Below are 21,267 nucleotides of genomic sequence, written 5' to 3' on the forward strand. Positions count from 1 at the left end.
CTACTGAACCAGTAGCGGAGGTAAGAGGATTTCATGCCTAGTGCTTCATCTCTGGGGGGTTTTAAGAAGAGACTGGACAGCCACTTGTAAAAAATGGTATAAGAGCTCCTGCTTGAGCATAGGGTTGGACTAGAAGACCTCAAAGGTCCCTTCCAGCTCTATTTTGATTGAAGTTCTGATTGATTGATTTTTTTTCTGAAGTGATCCTGTCTATTGAAAACTCTGACAAAAAAGTTCATGAGCAAGGATTCCTTGAAATCTTTGGCTAAGAAATAATTCAATAGTTCTTGAGGCTGCTACTTGTAAATGCTATTTTAAAACATGATTTTTTGGGAGGTTTTTAAATTTAGGCCAGTCACTATGAATTATACAAATTGGCAGGTAGGTAGATATACTTTCTATCTCATACTCTTTCCTTGGTAAACCCATTCCTGAGTGCAGGCGAAGTTTGGTGTTCCTAACTAAGTGAGCGAGGCCCCATGTTCATATTGTGCTCCTTTTAAAAGGCATTGTCGTCTCATGCTGTCTTAGATGACAAGAGTTTAAGGCTAGGGATTTTTTTGTAAGGCTTAGTCCATCTCTTCCTCCTCAGGGAGTCTTTTCTATTGAATTATTTTTTTTTAAAAGGAAAAGTAGTAAATGGCAAATACTGGAGGTTAACTAGGGACCACAGCATCACTTGGAATAATAGTAAAAATTAAGTAATAAGACAAGTAAGTGCCAGATTAAAATCCCACTTGAAAAGACCCAAGTCTGAAAACAAACACCGATCCATCTAATCCAGTCCCACAATTCTTGATTTTCAGTGAAACCCTGGAACTCATCTTGGCTTGTCCAGGTTGATGCCACCATTTTTCAAATCCGGGTTGGACCATAGAAATCCAGAATTTCCCCTTTCATCTTTCTACCTCTGTGCTTTCCCTAGAGATGGCCATTCCTTTCTCCAGACGAAGAGCACTCTGCACATACTCAGAAACCATGCACACGCGCGCGCGCACACACACACACCATCCCCATCCCCAAGCATGCTGCTAATTCGATACCTTCCAGCCCTTTTTGAGAAAGAGAAAAGCGGCCCTGGAGGGCAAGGAGAAGGAGCAGCGGGCCCAGAGGCGCGCCCTTGGGCTACGGCGCATCCCAACGGGCGGAGGGAAACCCTCCAGCCAGGGGCCCGGCTCGCCGACTCCTCCATGGAGCAATCGTGGCAAGGCAACCCTACCCGGCCTCCCCCTCCCCCTTTGGGCGAGGGGCTGTCCCAAGCCGGCTTCCCCTTCCTTTCGGCGCTGACTGACAGGGACCGCAGCCACTGCCTGCCCGGTGGAGGGGGGACTAACCCCAGCCTCTCCGGCGCAGCCCGGGAACCAACCTGGTGGCCACCTCCAGGGCAGGGCAAGGCGAGCAGGGCTTCCGCGGCGCAGCGGGAGAGGCGGCGGGCTGGGTCGGGCCGAGCCGGCCAGGGTAGGATGGGCGCCGCGGAACTCAAGGCGGAGCCGCCGCCAATGCTGCTCCTGCTACCGCTGTTTCTTCTCCCACTGCCGCCACCGCTGCAAGAGCCCTAAAAGAGAGCCGCGCTGGCCCAGGTAGCGCAGCCGGGCCCGGGGCGCGCCAAGGCGGGCGGGCGGAGGAAACAAAGGGGGAGCGGAGAAGTAGTTGGAGCCGGGACTCCCGGGCTTTAGGCGGGTGGCGGAGGCGGCTGGAGCCGGAGGGGGGGGGTCCTCGGGCTGGGAGCTTTCACGCGGGCACTCTGCGCTTCTCCGGACTCCGTTAAGGGATTGGCGGGGGGAACCCGGGCTGCGAGGCGGTTCTGCCAGGGACGGGACTCGGAGCTGGGGAGCAGAACTTCGGCAGTTCTTCGGGGTTGGAAAAAGAGCGATCGCCCCGTCTCCACCCGGGGAAACAGGGCTCGTCCTGCCGGGTCCGTTAGAAAGGAGGCGGGGAGGAAGGAGGCTGGGTTGGCGCCAGGAGGAGAATACCTGGGTCCTTGCAGTGATGAATGGGCGCCTCATGCGCCATGGAGAGGGCTGCGGGCGGGCTGTTCATCGAAGGGGAAGAGAGGGGCTTTCTTGGAAGCACGCTTCCAGTCCTGGAGAAACCTAGGCGTCTGGACCGCTGATTTCTCCGGAGGAGAGAAGAGGCTCAAAACGCATCTTCTGAATGTTCATTTGGGTTTTTCACAGGCAGCTGCACGGGGAAAGGGGGTACAGGAAAGATGGATGGCGTGGAGGTGGGTGGGATAATGGCCCAGGATCCACCTTGAGTAAGACAAAGTGGGATCTGCTTGGCACAAAGCATCGGCCACTTTTTTTTAAAAAAAGTCCCAACCAGTGCCGGGATTTTGGATTTCTTCAGAAGGGCAGGAAGTGTTGGGGAAGATAATCACAGCATTAAAATTATTAATTTTTAAAATTAACATGATGGCCCCCTGTGTGCTCAGTTCTTAAAGGAGCTCCATTGCTACATTTTAAAGAGATCAGAAATCTCTTTCTGATATCCCCTAATAGGGGATTCCCCAATCCGAATGGGAGTTGTAGTCAGGTTGGGGAGCCTGCCACACAAATTGCTTTAGGTCACAAGGATTTTCCTGTAGATTTGTTTAACTTTAGCAGCCCAAGAACAAAGGAGTTCCCGTTCGAGGTAGACCATCCACCACTGAATTTAGGATAAAATTATAGGTATGAATCAGAAAAGAGTAGTTTAGCAACAGGGTTCAGTATGCCATTCTTAGTTCTCTGAGTTTAGTACAACACTGGTATTTTCTCCTCTTGTTGCCATAAATGAAAATCTTGTGGTATATCTATTGAAATAGATTGGCAGATGATTCAGAACAGAATCATCAAGTACATTCAGAATCATGTACTTTAAAGTTCATAATTATTGTCACTAGATGCAGGGAAGACTTTTAAAAATACTATATTTACTGTATAGAGAATGGGCCTAAAGATGGAATATGAAAATGCTCTGTGTACAATTTGATTTGCCCAGAGAAAAAGTTTGGGATTAACTAAAGAACTTGCCAATTTCTTTATGTGTGGCCATTTTAGGTAAATCACAGACCCAAGGTGGAACAATGAAAGCCATATGCTTCAATAAATCCTTTCCGCAATGGGCTCTGCTGGCTTGGGATTTTAACAATTGTTTAACACCTGAGGAGATATCAGATTGGGAAAAGCTAGCTCAAATCAATATACTATTTTTTGTTGTTGTTAGTTGCAAAGTCGTGTCCGACCCATCGCAACCCCATGGACAACGTTCCTCCAAGCCTTCTTCTCCTCTACAATCCTCTGGAGTCCATTTAAGCTCACGCCTACTGCTTCAGTGACTCCATCCACCCACCCTCATTCTCTGTCGTCCCCTTCTTCTTTTGCCCTCCAACTTTCCCAGCACTAATTAGGCTCCAGTGAATCCTTCCTTTTCATTTGGTGGCCAAAGTATTTGAGTTTCATCTTCAGGAATTGGCCTTCTAAGAGCAATCAGGGTTGATTTTCTCTAGAACTGACTGGTTTGATTGTCTTGCAGTCCAGGGGACTTGCAGGAATCTTCTCCAGCACCGTAGTTCAAAAGCTTCAGTTCTTTGGCGCTCAGCCTTTCTTATGGTCCAACTTTCACAGCCGTACATAGAAACTGGGAAAATGAAACTAAATACTCTTAGGTGCTGAGAAAAGATATCAAAGTTCCCCCCCCTCCATATTTTGCTTGATCTAAATGTATACAAGGAAAGTATGAAATAAAAGTCTCTTTTCTAGAGTCTACCTTACAGTAACCTAGATAAGCTATGCCCATATGATCTGCTGAGTTTAAGTCATCCTGAAGCATGCTTGGGGAACTGATCCTGATCGATTCAGAGGTAATCAAATTAACTATTCCTGCAGCATACAATCTCACACCAGATATATAAGCCACTTATGCATTTTCCTTGAGCTTAAACAATGGAATAAACATTTCTAATGGCTTTGGAATTGAAGGCACAGGGTGGAGGGGAGGGGTTGCTGGATCTTCGCCCACCTCCTTCCCAAGGCCAATTAATTCCCTGCATGTTCACGGAGATTGAAAAGAAGCTGGAAAAGTAGAGATGCTGCTGTCAGAACAACTCGGCTTTGCACTCATTCCATCAGCCTGTTTCTATGGCAGGTGGAAACAATGGTAGTTATTGGAGACCTACAGATACAGATGACATATCAGACTGCAACTGACTCACATTATCTGAAAAGGGCATGATTTTAGACTTATTTAGTATCAAAAGTGCACAGCTACCCATTTCGGAAAAAAGTGGCTCTGCTTTACTTTAACCATCATTTTACCCTATTGAACAGTTGAGTAGCCTAACGGCAATGGCTAAATTCACAATATGCTTTGTGAAGTCAGTTACAGACATAGTGGATGCTTTTGTACATTGTATCAACTTTAGCTAGTTTTAACTCTGGGGTTTGGAAGTGTAGTTAGTTAACATAAACTCAAGCCATTTTGGAAGTTGATGGTTCAGCACACTGTATAAATCCTCAAAGGGTGTGCTATGCATATATAGTCAGTGTGGCTTACTAAAGTCTATATTTACTAGATGAGTATGCGATTATCCAGCTAGTCCAGGATTGTGAATTTTTATTTATTGCAACTCTGTAAGGCAGTGTTTCTCAACTCTGGCCACTTGAATAGGTGTGGACTACAAGTCTCAGAATTCCCTAGCCAGTCTGGTGGCTGGGTAATTCTGGGAGTTGGAAGTTCACATATCTTCAAGTGGCCAAAATGGAGAAAAATTGCTGTAGGTCTTAGGATAGACCATAAGGCTATAGTCTTGCCAAAAAGAATAAATGGATAAATAAAATACCAGAAGCAGCAATACAGGAAAAAAATGATTTATCAAATCATTTGTTTGCCTGTTCCAGTCCATTCTGCTCCAGAAGTAAGCATAAGGGGAGAGTTAGATTTGTTGGTAGCTATTTCACACTCTACAGGTGATTCAAGAATTTCAGGTTCCAAATTGTTTAACAGCAGTAAGAAAACGGCTCCCCATTCTGGGTGTAATATTGTGAGTTATATTTCCTTTTGGTAGATCCTTCTCCAATATTTTTGGAAACTACTTGTATGTTTTCGTACACTTTTGGTTCTTGGGAAAGGATGAAGAGTTTCCACTAAAAAGTGAAATCAGATTCTTGAGTCTCTAGTCCTGATTGAGGTAGGGAAAGCTCCTGAAGAAGAATTTCTCCACACACTGACTTTTATAGGATTTGCTAAGGATTGAATCGGGAACTCTGGTGTGTTTTTAGTATATCTCTTGCTGGATTTCAGCTCTTATCCATAGGAAGGAATGTTGGAAGGCTACTTTATATCAGCTTCACTGGATCCTAGTGACTTTTCAAACTCACGTAGAGAGAGGCATATTTCAGATGTACTACTTAATTTTTTAAAGGAAGATGCTCAAGATTCTCTTTTTCCACAAGGAGAAAGTTACATCACTGCTGGTCTTGGCTAGAATAAAATGCTAAACTAACTATACAAGGCAACGTTTCCTTATATGATGAGAGAAAGAGGAAATAGATGGATTTTAGGAAGTGCCTAATGATTCCATAAAAGGGACACGGTGGCTCAGTGGCTAAGATGTTGAGCTTGTCGATCAGAAAGGTCAGCAGTTCGGTGGTCTGAATCCCTAGTGCTGATTAATGGAGTGAGCTCCCGTTATTTGTCCCAGCTTCTGCCAATCTAGCAGTTCGAAAGCATATAAAAATGCAAGTGGAAAAATAGGAACCACCTTTGATGGGAAAGTAACAGCTTTCTGAGCGCCTTCGGCGTTTAGTCATGCTGGCCACATGACCATGGAGACATCTTCGGACAGTGCTGGCTCTTCGGCTTTGAAACTGAGATGAGCACCGCCCCCTAGAGGCTGGAATGACTAGCACATATGTGCGAGGGGGGGCTTTCCCTTTAATGATTCCAGTATTAAAAGTATTCTATACTGACTCTAAGCAGGCATTCCATGGTTAACTTAATCCTTATTAGGGATTATCATATATATTAATAAGATTTATTTATAAGGTGAATTGATAAAATTTATAACCTATTTTTCACTGATAAATTTGAGGTGGTATCCCTGGTATTCCATTCTATTTTTCCCATACCAACCCTATGAGTCAAAGAGAGGGCTAAAAACTCTAAATCAGTGTTTCCCAACTTTAGTAACTTGAAGATGTGTATAATTCATTTCCCAGAACTCCCCAGCCAGAATAGGTTGGCTGGTATGGCTGATTGGGGAATCCACACATCTTTAAGCTGCCAAGATTGAGAAACGCTGCCCTAAATCATTCAGTGAGCTGCTAATACTGCTCCTAGACCAGCCCTTTAACCCCTGCATCACTCTGCAAAGAGGATGTTGTGGCAGTTAGTATAATTGAAAACACCCCCAAAAAAATATAGTATGGAAAAATAAATCACCCATTCCCCAAGAGGGTAGTGTTAGAAGTCATATAAAACTTTCTGTACAGGAACATGACATAATATAGAATTAGAATTCTTTTATTGGCCAAGTGTGATTGGGCACACAAGGAATTCGTCTTTGGAGCTTACGTCATTTTGAGGGTAGAAGTTGAAACAACTTATGTCCAGGATGTGAGGTCTGTACATATTTCACAACCCTCTTTTTGACTTGTGCAGTATGGAGGTCCTCAATGAAAGGTAGGTGGGTAGCAATTGTTTTTTCTGCAGTTCTAATTATGTATTGAAGTCTGTGTCAGAGCTAAACCAGACAGTTATAGAGGTGTAGATGAAATTCTTCTGTAGAACTGAATTAGCCGCTCCTTGGGCAGTTTTGAGTTTTCTGAGTTGGTGCAGAAAGAACATTTTTTTGTTGTGCTTTTTTGATGATATTTTTGGTATTAGGTATTAACTCTTGAGATATGATAGAACCTAGAAACTTGAAGGTATTTACTGTTGCTACTGTGTTGTCTAGTATTGCGAGTGTTGGTAGTGTAGGAGGGTTTCTCCTAAAATCTACCATCATTTCTACAGTTTTAAGTGTTTTCAGTTCAAGACTGTTCTGCTGCACCACAGGGCTAGTTGTTCAACCTCCTGTCTGTATGCAGATTCATTGATGTCTCAAATGAGACCAATCACTGCTGTATCATCTGCAAACTTCAGTACTTTAACATAGGGATCTTTTGAGATGGAGTCATCTGTATACAGAAAGAAGATAAGAGGAGAGAGCACATAGCCTTGGGGGGCTCCTTTGCTAATTGTACAAGTATCTGATGTAATTTTGCTTAGCTTCACCTGCTGCTTCCTGTCTGTTAGGAAGCTTGTGCTCCATTTACAAGTGTGGTCAGGTACAGCTAACTGGTTTAGTTTAGTTAGAAGAATATGTGGAATAATGGTATTGAATGCTGAGCTGAAGTCTACAAAGAGGAACCTTGCATAGATCTTTGAAGATTCAACATGTTGTAAGATCTGTCTGTCTCTGTCTGTCTGTCTCTCTCCGTCTGTCTGTCTCGCTCCCTCCCTCCCTCCGTCCCTCCCTCCCTCCCTCTCTCTCTCTCTGCCTCTGTCTCCCTCCCTCCCTCCCTCCCTCCCTCCCTCCCTCTCTCTCTCTCTCTCTCTCTCTCTCTCTCTCTCTCTCTCTCTCTCTCTCTCTCTCTCTGAGAGCTTAAAAATGAGAGTGGACTTTCATATTACCATTCAAATAGATAGTACAGTACATTCTATAGTAGTGTTTTTCAAATTTGGCAACTTTAAGATGTGGACTTCAACTGTCGTAATTGTTGAATTTGCTAAGTTAGAAAAATACTGTTTCATATATGCTTATCCATTCATAGGTATACCTGCATACCTATACATACCTATCATTCATTAAGATTTATTCCCAAATCAGTGGATGCTGAATTGTAGTTCCAGTAATAATCAGCATAAGTAATTCTCTTCTCTTTTGGGATTCACTGCAGGATGTGACAGAAGGGACACCAGATACACAGCTACCTTCAAAGCTGAAGAAATTTAAACAGTTGTAGTCTGTCACATAAGTGAGATGACATTAAGCAGAGATTAGACATATTCCTGAAGGAGGAGATTATTTTCATTCCCTGTTTCTGATACTTAGCTATGAATGCTGATATTTATGTAGGAGAAAGAGCACCACTGACTGAAAAATGGTAGCACGAGCAGCCTTAGGAAGACTCTATAAAATGTGTAGAAGGAACCAATTAGGATGACATGGAGGAACTTTGATGCAGGTAGTCATCAATTTGAATGAGTTACATTCAAATAGTCATTTGACTATTTGAAGTTACATGGGAAACACACGCCCCCACCAAAAAAAGCTATTTACAACCCTGTTCCAGAGTTCTAACTATCACATTCCCCTGTCACATGACTGCATTTTGATCATTGGCCCACATTTATGACCATTTGCAGAGTTCCTCAGTCATATAATCATGATTTACCATGTTTTTGCAGGAAACTGGCAGTTTACTTCCTTTCCAGCAGAAAATAGCCCACCACAAACAAAGGGTTTTATGGTTACGACCACCACAAAGAAGATTCTAAAGTCAGGTGGGTCACTGATGGTGACCCATTTTACAATTGTAATTGCCAGGAACAAGTATGGTCATAAGATAAGGACAACCTGTATTTAAAACCGCTTCTTGACAAGTAGTTTGTTGCAAAACAGCCCTGTGTCATTCATACAACTTTATGGGGTGTTCAGATGCCACCTTTTAGTGCTAATTATATTCGCTTATTTTTTCTTTTCTGTATTCCCTTCTTTTCACAGAAAAACACATAAAAGTGTGGGGGGAAATGGGAGGACCACACAAGCATTTTGGGCAATGGTCCAGGGAACCAGAGTATTCCCAAAGGGGTAGGAATGGATCAGGAGGCTGGTATCCTGAATAATAGCTCTCTATCCTATTGTGTATTCTCAAAAGTTCTACTTACTAGCTGTGATTTTTATATTGAAATTCAGTCTTCCAAAGCAGTAAATCATTTATATGCTCCTGAAAACAGGAAGGGAAATGCATTGCTTTCTTCTCTGTTGATGATTTCCTGATTTCTAATGGGATATTATTGCAATAACTAATGTGGATGTATTGTAAATTCCAGGAATAATGGACTTTTTAAAGACAGAATTGGCATTCTTACATTCCCTTTTGTTAGCAAATATATTCTAATTCAGGGTTCCCTACTTGATGTCTTATAGACCATAACTCCCATAATCCCCATCCATCATGGCCATCTGAGTTATAAACCAGGACATCTGGAAGTTACTATTTTGTAGAAAACTAGACCATTTTGTATTACTATCCAGACCTTTGATTGAGGCTGCCAGGGAAAATGTCCAGAGGTGATCATTTGACCTTCATATATTAGAACCTAATTACCATTGCCTAGGTGTGAAACCAGTATTAGTAGAAGGCAAATAATGGTTTCGAAAGTTATACTTAAGAATGGGCCTGCTGCTTCTGAGCATAATTCTTAATGATTTTTTTCCCTTTCTGTATCAGGGAGGTGCCCTTTAACATAATCATCACATCACTGACAATAGGATACCTTTAAAGATTGTCCATCCTTTCCTGTTGGGTGTTTTACACCTATCCGGCTCCCTGGGACTACACGTTGCATTGAAGCTCTCTGTCACTTGGGCCAGTCTCCTCTGGCTGGGTGGTTCTACATTTATCTGCAGGAAGCTTGGAGGCGGGCGTGAAAGATGGCTGCCACACAGGAAGTACCTCCTCCAGCATTAGGCCTCCATTTTTTATACCCATTAGAAGAAACAATGGCACCCAGGGTGAAAATAGAAGAGCCGGGACCTCCTTGCCCTGAAGCTGGTTGGGAATGGGATGCTCCGGGGAAGACTCCTCTTGTTGTCCAGGCAGGCACCATTAGTGATCTGTTGAGGTGGGCAACTCCTCCCCAAGTGAGGAGCGACCCAATTCCACAGCTCTGGGAGGTTCAGTGCCAGGAGATGGTGCAAAGCCTGAGGACACCTGCTGACGTCATGCCAGCCCCTGTGCCTGTGCCTGTCCCACCCCCAGCCCCTGGCTGGAGCAATCTCCAGCTACCTGAGCTTGCACCCGTGGATGACATCGAAGCCTACCTGTCATCCTTTGAGCGGGCAGCCGAATCATGCCAGTGGCCAAGAGGAGAGTGGATGAGCCGCCTTATGCCAGCTCTTGGAAAAGCCCAGCCACCCCATAATGGCTCGGATGCCAGAAGTAGCAGGAATGAGCACAGAAAGTCCAAATCTTCCGGCCTGCGAGGGGAATCAGGTGCCAATGTAGAAATGCAACGGCAGCGTTTCCGGCAGTTCCGTTACCAGGATTCCGAAGGCCCCCGGGAGGCTTGTCGGAGGCTCCGGGAACTTTGCCGACGTTGGCTGAAGCCGGAGAGCCGCACAAAGGAGCAGATTCTGGAACTGCTGATCCTGGAGCAGTTCCTGACCATCTTGCCCCAAGAGATCCAGAACTGGGTGTGGGAACGAGGCCCTGAGACGTGCGCCCAAGCAGTGGCCTTAGTGGAAGGATACCAGATGGGACGGCGAGAGGCAGGGATGTGGGAGCAGCAGGTAAGGGAACGGTTAATCATCTTGATTCTAAGGGATACATTGTGATGAAAACTTCTAACATCCTTAGCACTCCAATATATGTTTTCTCATTCCACTCCCCCTCCACAACCCCGCATCCACCCCCACAAGGCAAAAGAGAATTGTATCAGTGTTTTAATGATTGAATCAGTGTTTCATGGATATAAAAATAGCCAAATGCAACTTGCAATATAAATGGGGAGGAAAAAGCCTCAGTCAAGAATAGAGGAAGGATGATACACAGGTAAAAGTTTTTTTGAGTTGGCACATGATTTCAACAGAATTGTCTTTTTTTTAATGTGCTGTTTATCAATTACTTTTTAATTAGGCTTTAAAACTTTTCCTGTTTGTATACAAAGAGGGCAGAAAAGATTGGGTCACACGACAGGCTTCCTCATTATTAACAAATGAATCTGCATTCAGACGACCTCGTTTCTTCCTGATTTACCCAGGTTGGAAATGGCTGTTCATTGATTGTGGAGGGCGTCTTTGTATGGAAGCAAGCAAGCAAGGGGATTTTGGTGGGAAGCAGCATATCCAAATGTCTTGGATGGCAGCTCTCACGGCCTCTTGCTGTTAGCCATGTTGGTTAGAACTGATGAGAGCTGAAATCCAAAACCTTCAGAAGACCCCGGGCTTTTGGCTAGTCCAATGAATAGAGTGCTAGCTAAGGTGTCAGAGTTGCAAGAAACACCCCTAACAAAAGAAGACTCCGAGGCTTGAATTTCCTCAAAGTTCCATTTTATTAGAGATGTCATATTGGCATATCTGGGAAAACCCGAATCTGAAATCTTCCAGGTTTTCCTCACTCAAATGAAAGTCCAAGTCCCTGCCCAGCACCCACAAGTCCATCACAAGGTCCAATCAATGCCCCATCCCAACTGGAGATGCCTCCCAGTCACGCCACTCCAGGTGCAGGGCAAGATGTCCTTGACTCTCTCAGAAAAGAATGTTATTTTGACTATCTATCTCCCATACTCAATGGTGGGATTCAAATAATTTAACAACTGGTTCTCTGCCCTAATGATTTCTTCCAACAACTAGTTCACCAAACTGCTCAGAAAACTAACATCCGGTTCTCCCGAAGTGGTGTGAACTGGCTGAATCCCACCATTGGCCATTCTCCATATAATCCCCCCTCCCATTTCCTCACAGCATTAAATGTGGCAGGCCTGAAGGCCCAATGCAAAAGATGGCTTCCAGGCCTGACGTAAGGTGGACTTGCTATCAGATCAATCTGTATCCTTTTGAAAAGTTTTTGGAATGGGAATTGCAAAACTACTATGGACACTTGAATGGCTGATTAATTATTCTATTTTAGATTCAAGGCTTAAACAAATAAATGGAATGGGTAGATTAGTGTAAGTTCTTAGTGACCCACTGTTGTCCCTTGTTGCTAGGTTACAGTGCGGGTCAAGGTTGAACAGGTAAGCCCACAGGAAATGATTTTACCTGGAGCACCGTGGGATCCTTCAGCCTCACTGCTGCCCCATCCTGAGTACCTATCCTCATCCGATCTAACACTAAACCAGCCTGTCCCAGGCCCAGCTCTCAAGATGCCCTGCATCCCAAAACAGGAACCACAGGGCCTTCAGGAAACAGGTAAGAAGGAAGAGAGAATCAGGAATGTTCTAGGAATTTTTCCTGCCAAAGGGAATCAATTGCCACAAGAAAAACAAATCAATGATAATTTTTTGGAGAAGTTTTGTCTATAACAGATGAGGAATTATCCAACTTCCATTATCTCCAGCCAGTGGAGTTGGAACAGGAATTTGTAGTCCAGCAATATTTGGAAGACAGTTGAGCTAAGAAATTCATACAGTTTTTTTTTAAATAAATCTATGGAATGATTGGCTATCAGAGAATATGAATATTCATTTTAGAATTCTAAATGTTTTGCTTCCATTTAGTGGGCATCCAGATGTCCCACTCCAAAAAATTCGTGCCTCTGTGCAAACTATGTTATTTAATAGTAAATATGATTTTAAAAATATTTTCATTTCTCCAGTCCACATTTTTAGGGGACAGCAGTTTGATGAAGGTAAAAGAGAGAATATAATTACCTTATCTACCTATCTCTTAGCTATCTGAGCATTTTTACTTCACTCATTAGGGCAGCTTACATGACCATTCTAAACATGATATTCTTTGCCCAGATGTTTGGGGGGAAAGAGCTGACTTGGAAAAAGAAAATAAATCTTAAAATTGAATTTCTTCCAGTAATACAGCACTTTTTCTTTTTGTGCCTTTGAGTCACAATGATTTTTAGCAAATGTCTAGATGGGTCCTACAGTTTTCCTGTCAAGGTTTTTTAGAAGTGGTTTGCCATTCCCTGCTTTCTAGGCAAAGAGAGAAAGCCAGGCCCAGACAGATTCAAGCCTAAGGCAGGAATAAAAACTGTTAAACCACTGCAAAATGTAAATGATCTTGTATCTAAATCTTATCTCATTTGATTTCATTTGTGTGTGTTGCATTTGAGAGAGAAATACATCTTTCGTTTGAAGTCTCTCTCTGTTTGATGCATTCCAGAGGAGCTGAACTTCTATCCCAAATAAAAGGAGAATATATGTCAGTCATGCTTTCCGTAGGAGCTCCCATTGACTGACAACAGAGGGCAGTGATTTGAGATACGACTCAAAACAATACATATTATTCAGGCTAACTAAAGTTATTGTAGGATTAGAAAGATGAGGAGTGTTGCTCCATTAATGCAGCCTGATAACTGGCTCCTACCAGATATCACGTGTTAAACTCCAGTAATTCCCATTTCCAGGACTTTTAATTGGGCCGAACTGTTTCTCCTCCAATTAACCTCAGGCTTTTTCAAAGGTGCTTTTTAAAAAGGCAATTGCATTGTTTTTTCCTTGTGGAGGAAGAAGAAGATATTTTCCTTCTCATCCAAGAAGCTTCATGGGTTCTGGTAGGATATTGGGGGCAAAAGTCCAGAATTTGGCCTTTCTGGAAAGAGAGGACACATTGGTTTGTTCACTTTCTGGATAAAGAGGACCATTGGTTTGAAAGAGGTGTAAAAGAGGCCATTTATGTTAACGTTTAGCAGTTCTTCCTCAACAGAGGGAGAGGAATAGGACACCACACAGTCCTTTCAGCAGCTCCAAGAAGATTCCATCCCCATTTTCCCTCTGATACAGGTGACCCTGAGAGCACAGATAAACTCATAAGTGGCCTCAAGAGCTCTCAGGGACAGTGATAACAACCAGAGGACTGCAAAGAAATATAACACTTCCAACCCACCCCCCATCCAACCCTATTCTGTCAGATCTAATTTTTCTGTCATCCTCACCCACCTGCTGAACTCATGAAGCTTCTTGGATGAGAAGCAAAATGCTTTAAAGGAAAAACAAAGTCTAGCTGTCTTTTGAAAAAGCACCTTTGAAACAACTATGACCTGGATGACTGAGAATCTCCAAGAAGTTCATTAACAGTGCAATGTAAATTTACCTGATTTCCAATTCCTGTATCTATGGGCAAACTGGAATGCAGTTGTTTCATCCAAATCTACTGTTTTGAAACTTAATAATTACAATAGACATTGAATAGAACAAGTTTGAAACCTGAGAAAGGAAAAATTGAGCAAAATCAATCTTCTCTCCTTTTTATTCTACCAAACGTCAACCCTTTCTTGCATATAGTTAGCTGTTCCTGGTTTCTCTTTTTGGAACCAAATTTCTATATTTATTCTCTACTTATTGCTTTTCCAAATCCAACAATCATTGTTCCTACCTGGCCAATAATTAAAAGTGCCAAAGAATCTTCAACCAAGAACTAAATATTAATTTGTGGAAATTATTTTTAAAAAATGTTTACTTCTGTTTGTACTCTGTATAGATGCTCTGGAATAAAATAGGTCTTATCCTATGCCAACTTATTTTTGATCAGCTATTAGTCTGACACACAACCAAAACTATGCCTATGTATGCAGATATCACCAGATGGAACATACAGGAACTAAATTGACTATATTTTTCATATAAAGAGGCGGAAGAGCTCAGTTGGAAGAACAAAGATGTGACCAGAAGCTAATCACAGAATAGATTCAGCTCAAGCTAAAGTGGAAGAACAAAGGCAGTCAGTTTTCAAAGTAAGATCTTAAACATTAGCATACCATTTTCAAAGACAACCTTGGGAGCTTTGAAGTCCTCAACCTCACTGATAAGAAACCAGAGATACTATAGAATTAAAAAGTTGTTATGGATGAATGTCAAAAACAACCGCCAAGGAGAGGAAATGGCTGAGGCAGTAAAAGTAACTGGAACTGTGGGAGGCAGAGACCATGCTGTCCTGGAATTTCAGATAGTGTGATGGTGAGAAACTGCAGTCATACCTCAGTATTAGACTTCATGGGAGAAAGCTTTGTTGGACTTAGGAAGACAGTAGGCAAGATCCATTTGATATTGTAAAGGACAAAAATGTCTAAGAAGATTGGGAGCTTCTGTAATAATGTGGTCTTGGAGGCAACAAATCCAAACAATTCATACAAGAAGGAAAAATTTAGAAAATCTGAACAGACAAAAGTGGATCTTCACAGAACGTAAAAAGGTCGCTTAAAAGAAAAAAGCAAATGTACAAGAAATGGAAAGAGAGGAGGAATATATCCTACAAAGAATACAAAGCAGTTTGCAAAATCTACAGATCTAGTGGGAGAAGAGCTAAATCCTAGTACAAAGTCAGGCTAGCTAGGGATGCCAAAAACAACAAAAGTTTTCTTTTTTTAGGAAAGTCCCAAGCAAAAGGAAAGTGAAAGAGACAGGAGGTCTTCTGAAGAGAGAGAATGTTAAAATGATTAAGGAACAGGACAGAAGGCATAACTGAACTCTTATTTTGCATCTGTTTTCTCTCAGAAGTTGAATGAACCTTCGGTTGGCTCACACTGTGCCATTGGTGGGGGGAAATGAACTGAAGCTCAAGATAAACAAGGAGCAACTGAGGGAATTCCTAGTTAATCTTCAGAACCAATTGATTTATACCCTGGGGGAAGCATCTCCCCAATCTTTTTTGTTTTGTTTTGTTTTGCAGTTTCATAGAAGACAATGTTTCCATTGGGGGAGGGGGAATGGATTCAGTTTCACTTGCTTACCTGCCACTCACCTCCTGCTGTGCAGGCCACAGATTGGGTCCATGACCCGGGGTTGGGGGTCCCTCCCCTTGAAAATTAAAGAAACTAACAGAGATATTAGCAGAACCATTCTCTCTAATTTTGAGTACACCTGGAAAATAGACAAGGTCCCAGAAGACTGGAGAAGGATGATTTTTTATTTATTTATTTATTTATTTATTTATTTATTTATTTATTTATTTAAAAGGAAGAAGCAGGGACCCAGGAAAATACAGGCCTACGAGCTTGACATTAATATTGGGCAAGATCCTTGAGCAGATTTATCAGGAAGCACATCTGAGTGCATAGATAGGAAATCATTAATTAATTGGAGCCAACATGAATTTATACTAAACAAGTCATACCAGATTAACAATCTACTTTTGACCGAATTACTGGTTTGGTTCAGAGTGGTATTCAGCAGGTTCTGACCAGTTCTGGAGAACTGGTAGTGGAAATTTTGAATAGTTTGGAGAACCGGTAAATACCACCTCTGACTGGCCCAGCCCTCATTTATTCTCTGCCTCCCAAGTTCCAGCTGATCAGGAGGGAATGGGGTGAGAATGTAAATTTTACAGTATACTTCCCCTGCCACCCCCACCAACTCACCTCCATAGAATCGGTGCTAAAAAAAAATGGAATCCCACCACTGGTCTGGTTGATTAGGGAATTGCTATGGATATAGTAGTATATCTTGACTTCAGCAAGACTTTTTGACAAAATCTCTCAGAGCATCCTTACCTACAAAATGGTCAAACATGAGTTCAACAACTCAACCACGAGGTGGATTCACAGTTGGCTCAAGGATCGTAACACTACTGGTAGTTCTAGATAGCATCAAATGTACCCCGGATAGACATTCTGAATGGATGCCACAGGACTGTGTCTTGGGCGGTTCCAGTGTTTTTATAAACGATGTGGAAGAGGAGTCCAAGGAATACTTACCAAATGTGCAGACGATACAAGGCTAAGAAGGATGGCCAATACATGGGAGGAGAAGGGAAAGAAACAGGAAGATTTAGTCAAGCTAGATAATGGCAGAAAGAAATAGAATGGAATTGAACACGGGGAAATGTAAAGTTAAAAAAAAAAGAAACAAACATGTAAAGGTAGTCCGCTTATCACCAATTGCTTAGCAACCATGGACTCTCCCAAAGATACAACTGATTCATAGTTCCAAACAGCTACTTCCCTTATCCACCCATGGTCACATTATCAAATTTTGGGTGCTTGGCAACTGGCCGCATTTACAGCCATTTGTAGGATCTAACAGTCATGTGATTTATGTTTTGTTTTGTTTTTTTGCTGGCAAAAAAACACCCATTTCTGACAATAGATTCGCTTTACAACTGCCAGATTCGCTTTACGATCATCATAAAATCGGGTTGATCTGCCTCAACTTATGAACATCATGACATACAAAGGATATTTCAGGCTCCCATTACAGTTGTTCGGTTGAGGACAATCTGCATAGGATGCGGACACGAGAAGCACATGGGAGAAGGACTTGGGTGTACTAGTGGATCATAAGCTTAGCCAATCTCAACAGTGTTATGCAGCTTGCAGAGAATACCAACATCTTGAAGAGCATCAAGAGGAGAATGGAGTTCAGATTGTAAAGAAGTAATTGTCCCAGTCTGTTATGTTTTGGTCAGGCTTCACTTGGGGTACTGCATTCAGCTCTGTACATCCAGTTTTTTTTTAAATTGATAAACCGGAGCAAGTCCATAGAAGGGCTTCCAAGAAGGTTGAAAGGATTCTATAAGGAACAATTGGAAGACCTAGGTATGTTTAGTTTGCAGATGAGAAATATATGAGGCAACATGATGTTGTATTCAACTTTCTAAAGGGCTGTCACATTACAGGGGATTTGGGGTGACGCAGTGCTTAGAATGCAGTTTCGGAGGCTAACTCTGCCCACTGCCAAGAGTTTGATCCTGACTGGCTCAAGGTTGACTCAGCCTTCCAAAGTTGATAATATGTGGACCCAGATTATTTGGGGGAATATATTGATTCTGTAAAGCACTTAAAGAGTGCTAAAAAGCACTTAAGTGCTATTGCTATTTGGGCTCGTTCTAACTTGCTCCAGAGGGTAAAACTATATCTAAAAGGATGAAACCTCAAGGATATATGCACATATTAGACATAAAGAAAAACTTGACAGCAAGATCTGTCAGTCAGTGGAATGAATTATTGCATGGAGTGGTCTTTTTCATTTGAGGTTTTCAAAGCAGAGGCTAGTTAATAATCTATTGGAGATGGTGTAGTAAATCCTGCAGTTTGCAGTAGGTTGGATGTGATGACCCTTTAGATCTCTTCCAACTCTACAATTCTATGACTCTAAGCTGAGGAACAACGTACATTATTGCTAATGCATGCTGGATAATTGAGAAAGCCAAAGAATACCAAAAATAAATCAATACATGCTTCATTGAATATAGAAATGGCATGGATTGTGTCAACCATGTCAAATTGTGGCATGTTTTTAGGAAAGCAACAATCTTAGAATGTCTCATTGTTTTCTTGCAAAACCTCCTACACAGCACAGGAAGACATAATCTGGATGGAACTTGGTGGAAGTTTGGAAGGAGTAAGACAAGGTTGTATACTCTTTCCTTATTTCTTCAAAATATGGTGTCCCCAAAATAAGACCCAACCAGAAAATAAGCCCTAGTCTGATTTTAGTGTGTTCCTAATAAGCTCTACCCAATAAATAAGCCCTAAGTTAAGATTGTTATCAGTCGGCGGGGTGGCCAGCACCAGAGGTGTCAAAGCCACGGGGGTGGATGCTGTCCGTCAGTAGCTACAGCCCAGGTGAGTTAATTACCTGTTCAAGCAGCAGTCAGGGGTGAGGGGGAGGTGGTTCGGATACACTGCGGGGGCCAGGGGAAAGCCAAAGTGGGTGGGCAGCTGCAGGAGGCTTGTCTTCGTGCAGCTGTACCAACAGATAGAGGCAGAGGTGCAGGGGGGAGGCAGGTGCTCCAAATGTACCGTGTGGACTGTGGGAAAGCCGAGAGTCAATATAACACGTCCTAATAGCAGAACAAGATTTTTGTTGAGGTTGTAAAGGTCCAAATTAACTGCCCAGCTTCATCATTTCTAAAACGATAAAATAGAAACTATCAATTTGCAAACAGAAGTTACAAGAACTGAGACAGCTTGTAGTAAATGTACAATGGAGAGCATACAGGTAGTCCTCAAATTATAGCCATCATTGAAGCTGGCAGTTACGGTCATAAGTCATGATGGTTGTAAAGCATCTGTGACCAGATCCAGTTTTACAATATTTTTTGTTGGGGTTGTTTGGTGAACGTCACAGCTGTTACGTGAATCCATTGTTATCTGTCAAGCATTTCTTGCTGGAAACCAGAAGTAAATGCTGGTTTACAGCAGACCCTCATAAATCAGCCATCTGACCACAATGCACTGCAAGAGCTGTAAATGCAGACTGGTTGAGAAGCACCCAAAACGCAGCCGCATGTTGGCAGGAGAGCACAATGTCAGAACTTCAAAACTAGATCACCTGTAGCTTTTGGGGATCTGGTACAACTTCAACTGGTCACTAAACAACCGGTTATAAGTTGAAGACTACTTGTGCCTGTTTGTCTTATGTTGATAGCTGCATGTTGTCAGACTCATCTGCCCATTATGAAAGACTTTTTTCTTTTTTTCTTGACAGGCTCCCTACTGGCCAATGGAAACCGAGAGGAGCACTCTTTGCCCGGAGGCACGATGGAAACGGGATTGCTACCTGGCAATTCCCGGGAGAAAGTGTTGGGTGAGAATTGTGGTGAACGGATGGGTCAACAATTTGAAGTGAGATGTGGAGACACAAGAGAGAATCCAGTTGCACACCCCAACTCTTTTGGACGCTCTCACAAAGCGGGAAAGTCCCTTCACCAGTGTTCACAGTGCGGGAAAACATTTAGCCGTAACTCACATCTGCTCACCCACCTAAGGATCCATACTGGGGAGAAGCCCCACCAGTGCCCTCAGTGTGGCAAACGTTTTGGTCATACTTCCCAGCTGACACGTCATCAGAGGACCCATGCCTCAGAGAGACCTTTCCGATGTGCTCAGTGCAGCCGAAGTTTTTACCAGAGCTCAGAGTTGACCAGGCATCGAGTATCCCATGCCAGAGACCGTCCGTACGGGTGCAGCCAATGTGGGAAGAAGTTCCGTTGGAGTTCTGATCTCATCCGACACCAGATCACCCATACAGGAGAGAGACCATACAAGTGTCCTGACTGTGGGAAGAAGTTTGGTCAGAATTCACACCTGGTTCGACATCGGAGAACCCACACTACTTAGCCAAGATCTTCCCAGAAGGAAAGAAAACCGTGTTTCCCAGCATTGAAAGCTCAATAAGGGCCAAAACATGGAACCAGACCGCCACTTAGCTTAGTGTCATAATGAGCCAGATGACAGATGAACCTTTGGTTCAATATCTGCAGAGGTTTATCTGTGGATGTGGCTTAATTAGAAAGAACCCAGTCTGTCTCCAGCGGGATAGGCAAGGTGGTAGTTCCACAATACCAATTTTTTATTCTACAACTAGAGAATCACAGTTAGAACGGAACTGATTACTCTAAAAAGGTGCTGAGCCTTTGTAGATTTGACTTCCTGGACAATACTAAACCACTAATATTGTGGTGGCTCCAGTTGGATGTCTTTTTATTTCTTTCTCTATCTCCTTTTCCTTCCTCCCTCATTCTCTCTTTTAATAGAAAATGAAATAGGCCTTCTAGTCATCTAGACATATTTTCTGTTACATAACACAATCTGTAATCCTTGCCCTGAGAACACTTCTTTGTTGTGAAGCAAAAGCAATGTATTTTTTAGAGAAAATGACCAGTCTGTATTAGCAGAGGGTTGAAATCTTTAAAATGATGGAGATCCCTTCTTGGGAAAGCTGCTGTGAAGTATTTTGCCTTTTTTTAAAAAAATACAACTTTGATAAATGGAAAAATTGTCAACCTTAATTTGTAGTGGCACGGAATATATACAACAGGGCTGGGTTTGATTTCAATTGGTTGGCCTGCAGGATAGGTGAACTTTATTATGGCCAATTCCTAGGACTGGCCATCAATACACAAGGGGACTGAAGGCAGGCCTCCCATCTGGTCTTTTTCATTATCAGTAATCCTATTGATTTACTTGCACACCTCAGCCTCTTTCTTCTTGGTGAGTGACAACACTGGCAAAACACTCTTTCTTCATATTCAGCAAAAAATATCACAAAAGTATATTCTTGGGTACTTCAAAAGGAGACCACTGCTACATTTTTAATGCTTTTCACATGTGGGAGGAGTTAGAGCCTTTCAAAAAGGAATGTTTTTTAGCATTTTTTTAGCTTTAAAAAGTTCCAGTGATCGCGTGGCACACCTGATTGTTGCACAGTTGATCATCGGGACTTTTTAAAAAAACTTTTAAAAGCATTTTTTGACTACCAGTTCAGGTGAACCGGTAGCATTTTTTACTACTGGTTAGGGCAAACCGGCCCGAACCGGTAGCATTTCACCCGTGCTCCATGGCCTGCTCTCTGCTATCGCAGCACCTTGCACAGCATACTTACATTTAGTGCTCTTCACCAAGG

General features: G+C 42.7%; 1 protein-coding gene across 2 annotated transcripts; it reads left to right on the top strand.

Moving 5' to 3' along the window:
- Window positions 1–1,360: 1,360 nt before the first annotated feature.
- On the top strand, window positions 1,361–20,640 carry LOC106540353 (uncharacterized). Of its 2 annotated transcripts, XM_014055429.2 has the most exons (5): window positions 1,361–1,580; window positions 9,480–10,540; window positions 11,959–12,160; window positions 18,215–18,271; window positions 19,351–20,640. In XM_014055429.2, the coding sequence occupies exons 2-5, from the start codon at window positions 9,683–9,685 to the stop codon at window positions 19,980–19,982; spliced, it is 1,749 nt and encodes a 582-aa protein (XP_013910904.2). In that variant the 5' UTR covers window positions 1,361–1,580; window positions 9,480–9,682; the 3' UTR covers window positions 19,983–20,640. The 2 variants fall into 2 exon arrangements, with proteins under 2 accessions (XP_013910904.2, XP_087569897.1); XM_087713771.1 differs by lacking the exon at window positions 18,215–18,271.
- The last annotated feature ends 627 nt before the right edge of the window (window positions 20,641–21,267 follow it).

This window comes from Thamnophis sirtalis, unplaced genomic scaffold (assembly GCF_051295495.1).
Source record: "Thamnophis sirtalis isolate CommonGarterSnake01/CBP01778 unplaced genomic scaffold, rThaSir2_p1.2 scaffold_4, whole genome shotgun sequence".
In the NCBI taxonomy this organism is placed as follows: domain Eukaryota; kingdom Metazoa; phylum Chordata; class Lepidosauria; order Squamata; family Natricidae; genus Thamnophis; species Thamnophis sirtalis.

Bases quoted from the DNA above. Each gene is read 5' to 3' on its own strand.
- LOC106540353 (XM_014055429.2), top strand. From the start codon at position 9,683: ATGGCTGCCACACAGGAAGTACCTCCTCCAGCATTAGGCCTCCATTTT. The intron at 10,541-11,958 runs GTAAGGGAACGG...CCTTGTTGCTAG, and splicing joins CAGGGATGTGGGAGCAGCAG to GTTACAGTGCGGGTCAAGGT. The intron at 18,272-19,350 runs GTTGTATACTCT...TTTTCTTGACAG, and splicing joins TTTGGAAGGAGTAAGACAAG to GCTCCCTACTGGCCAATGGA.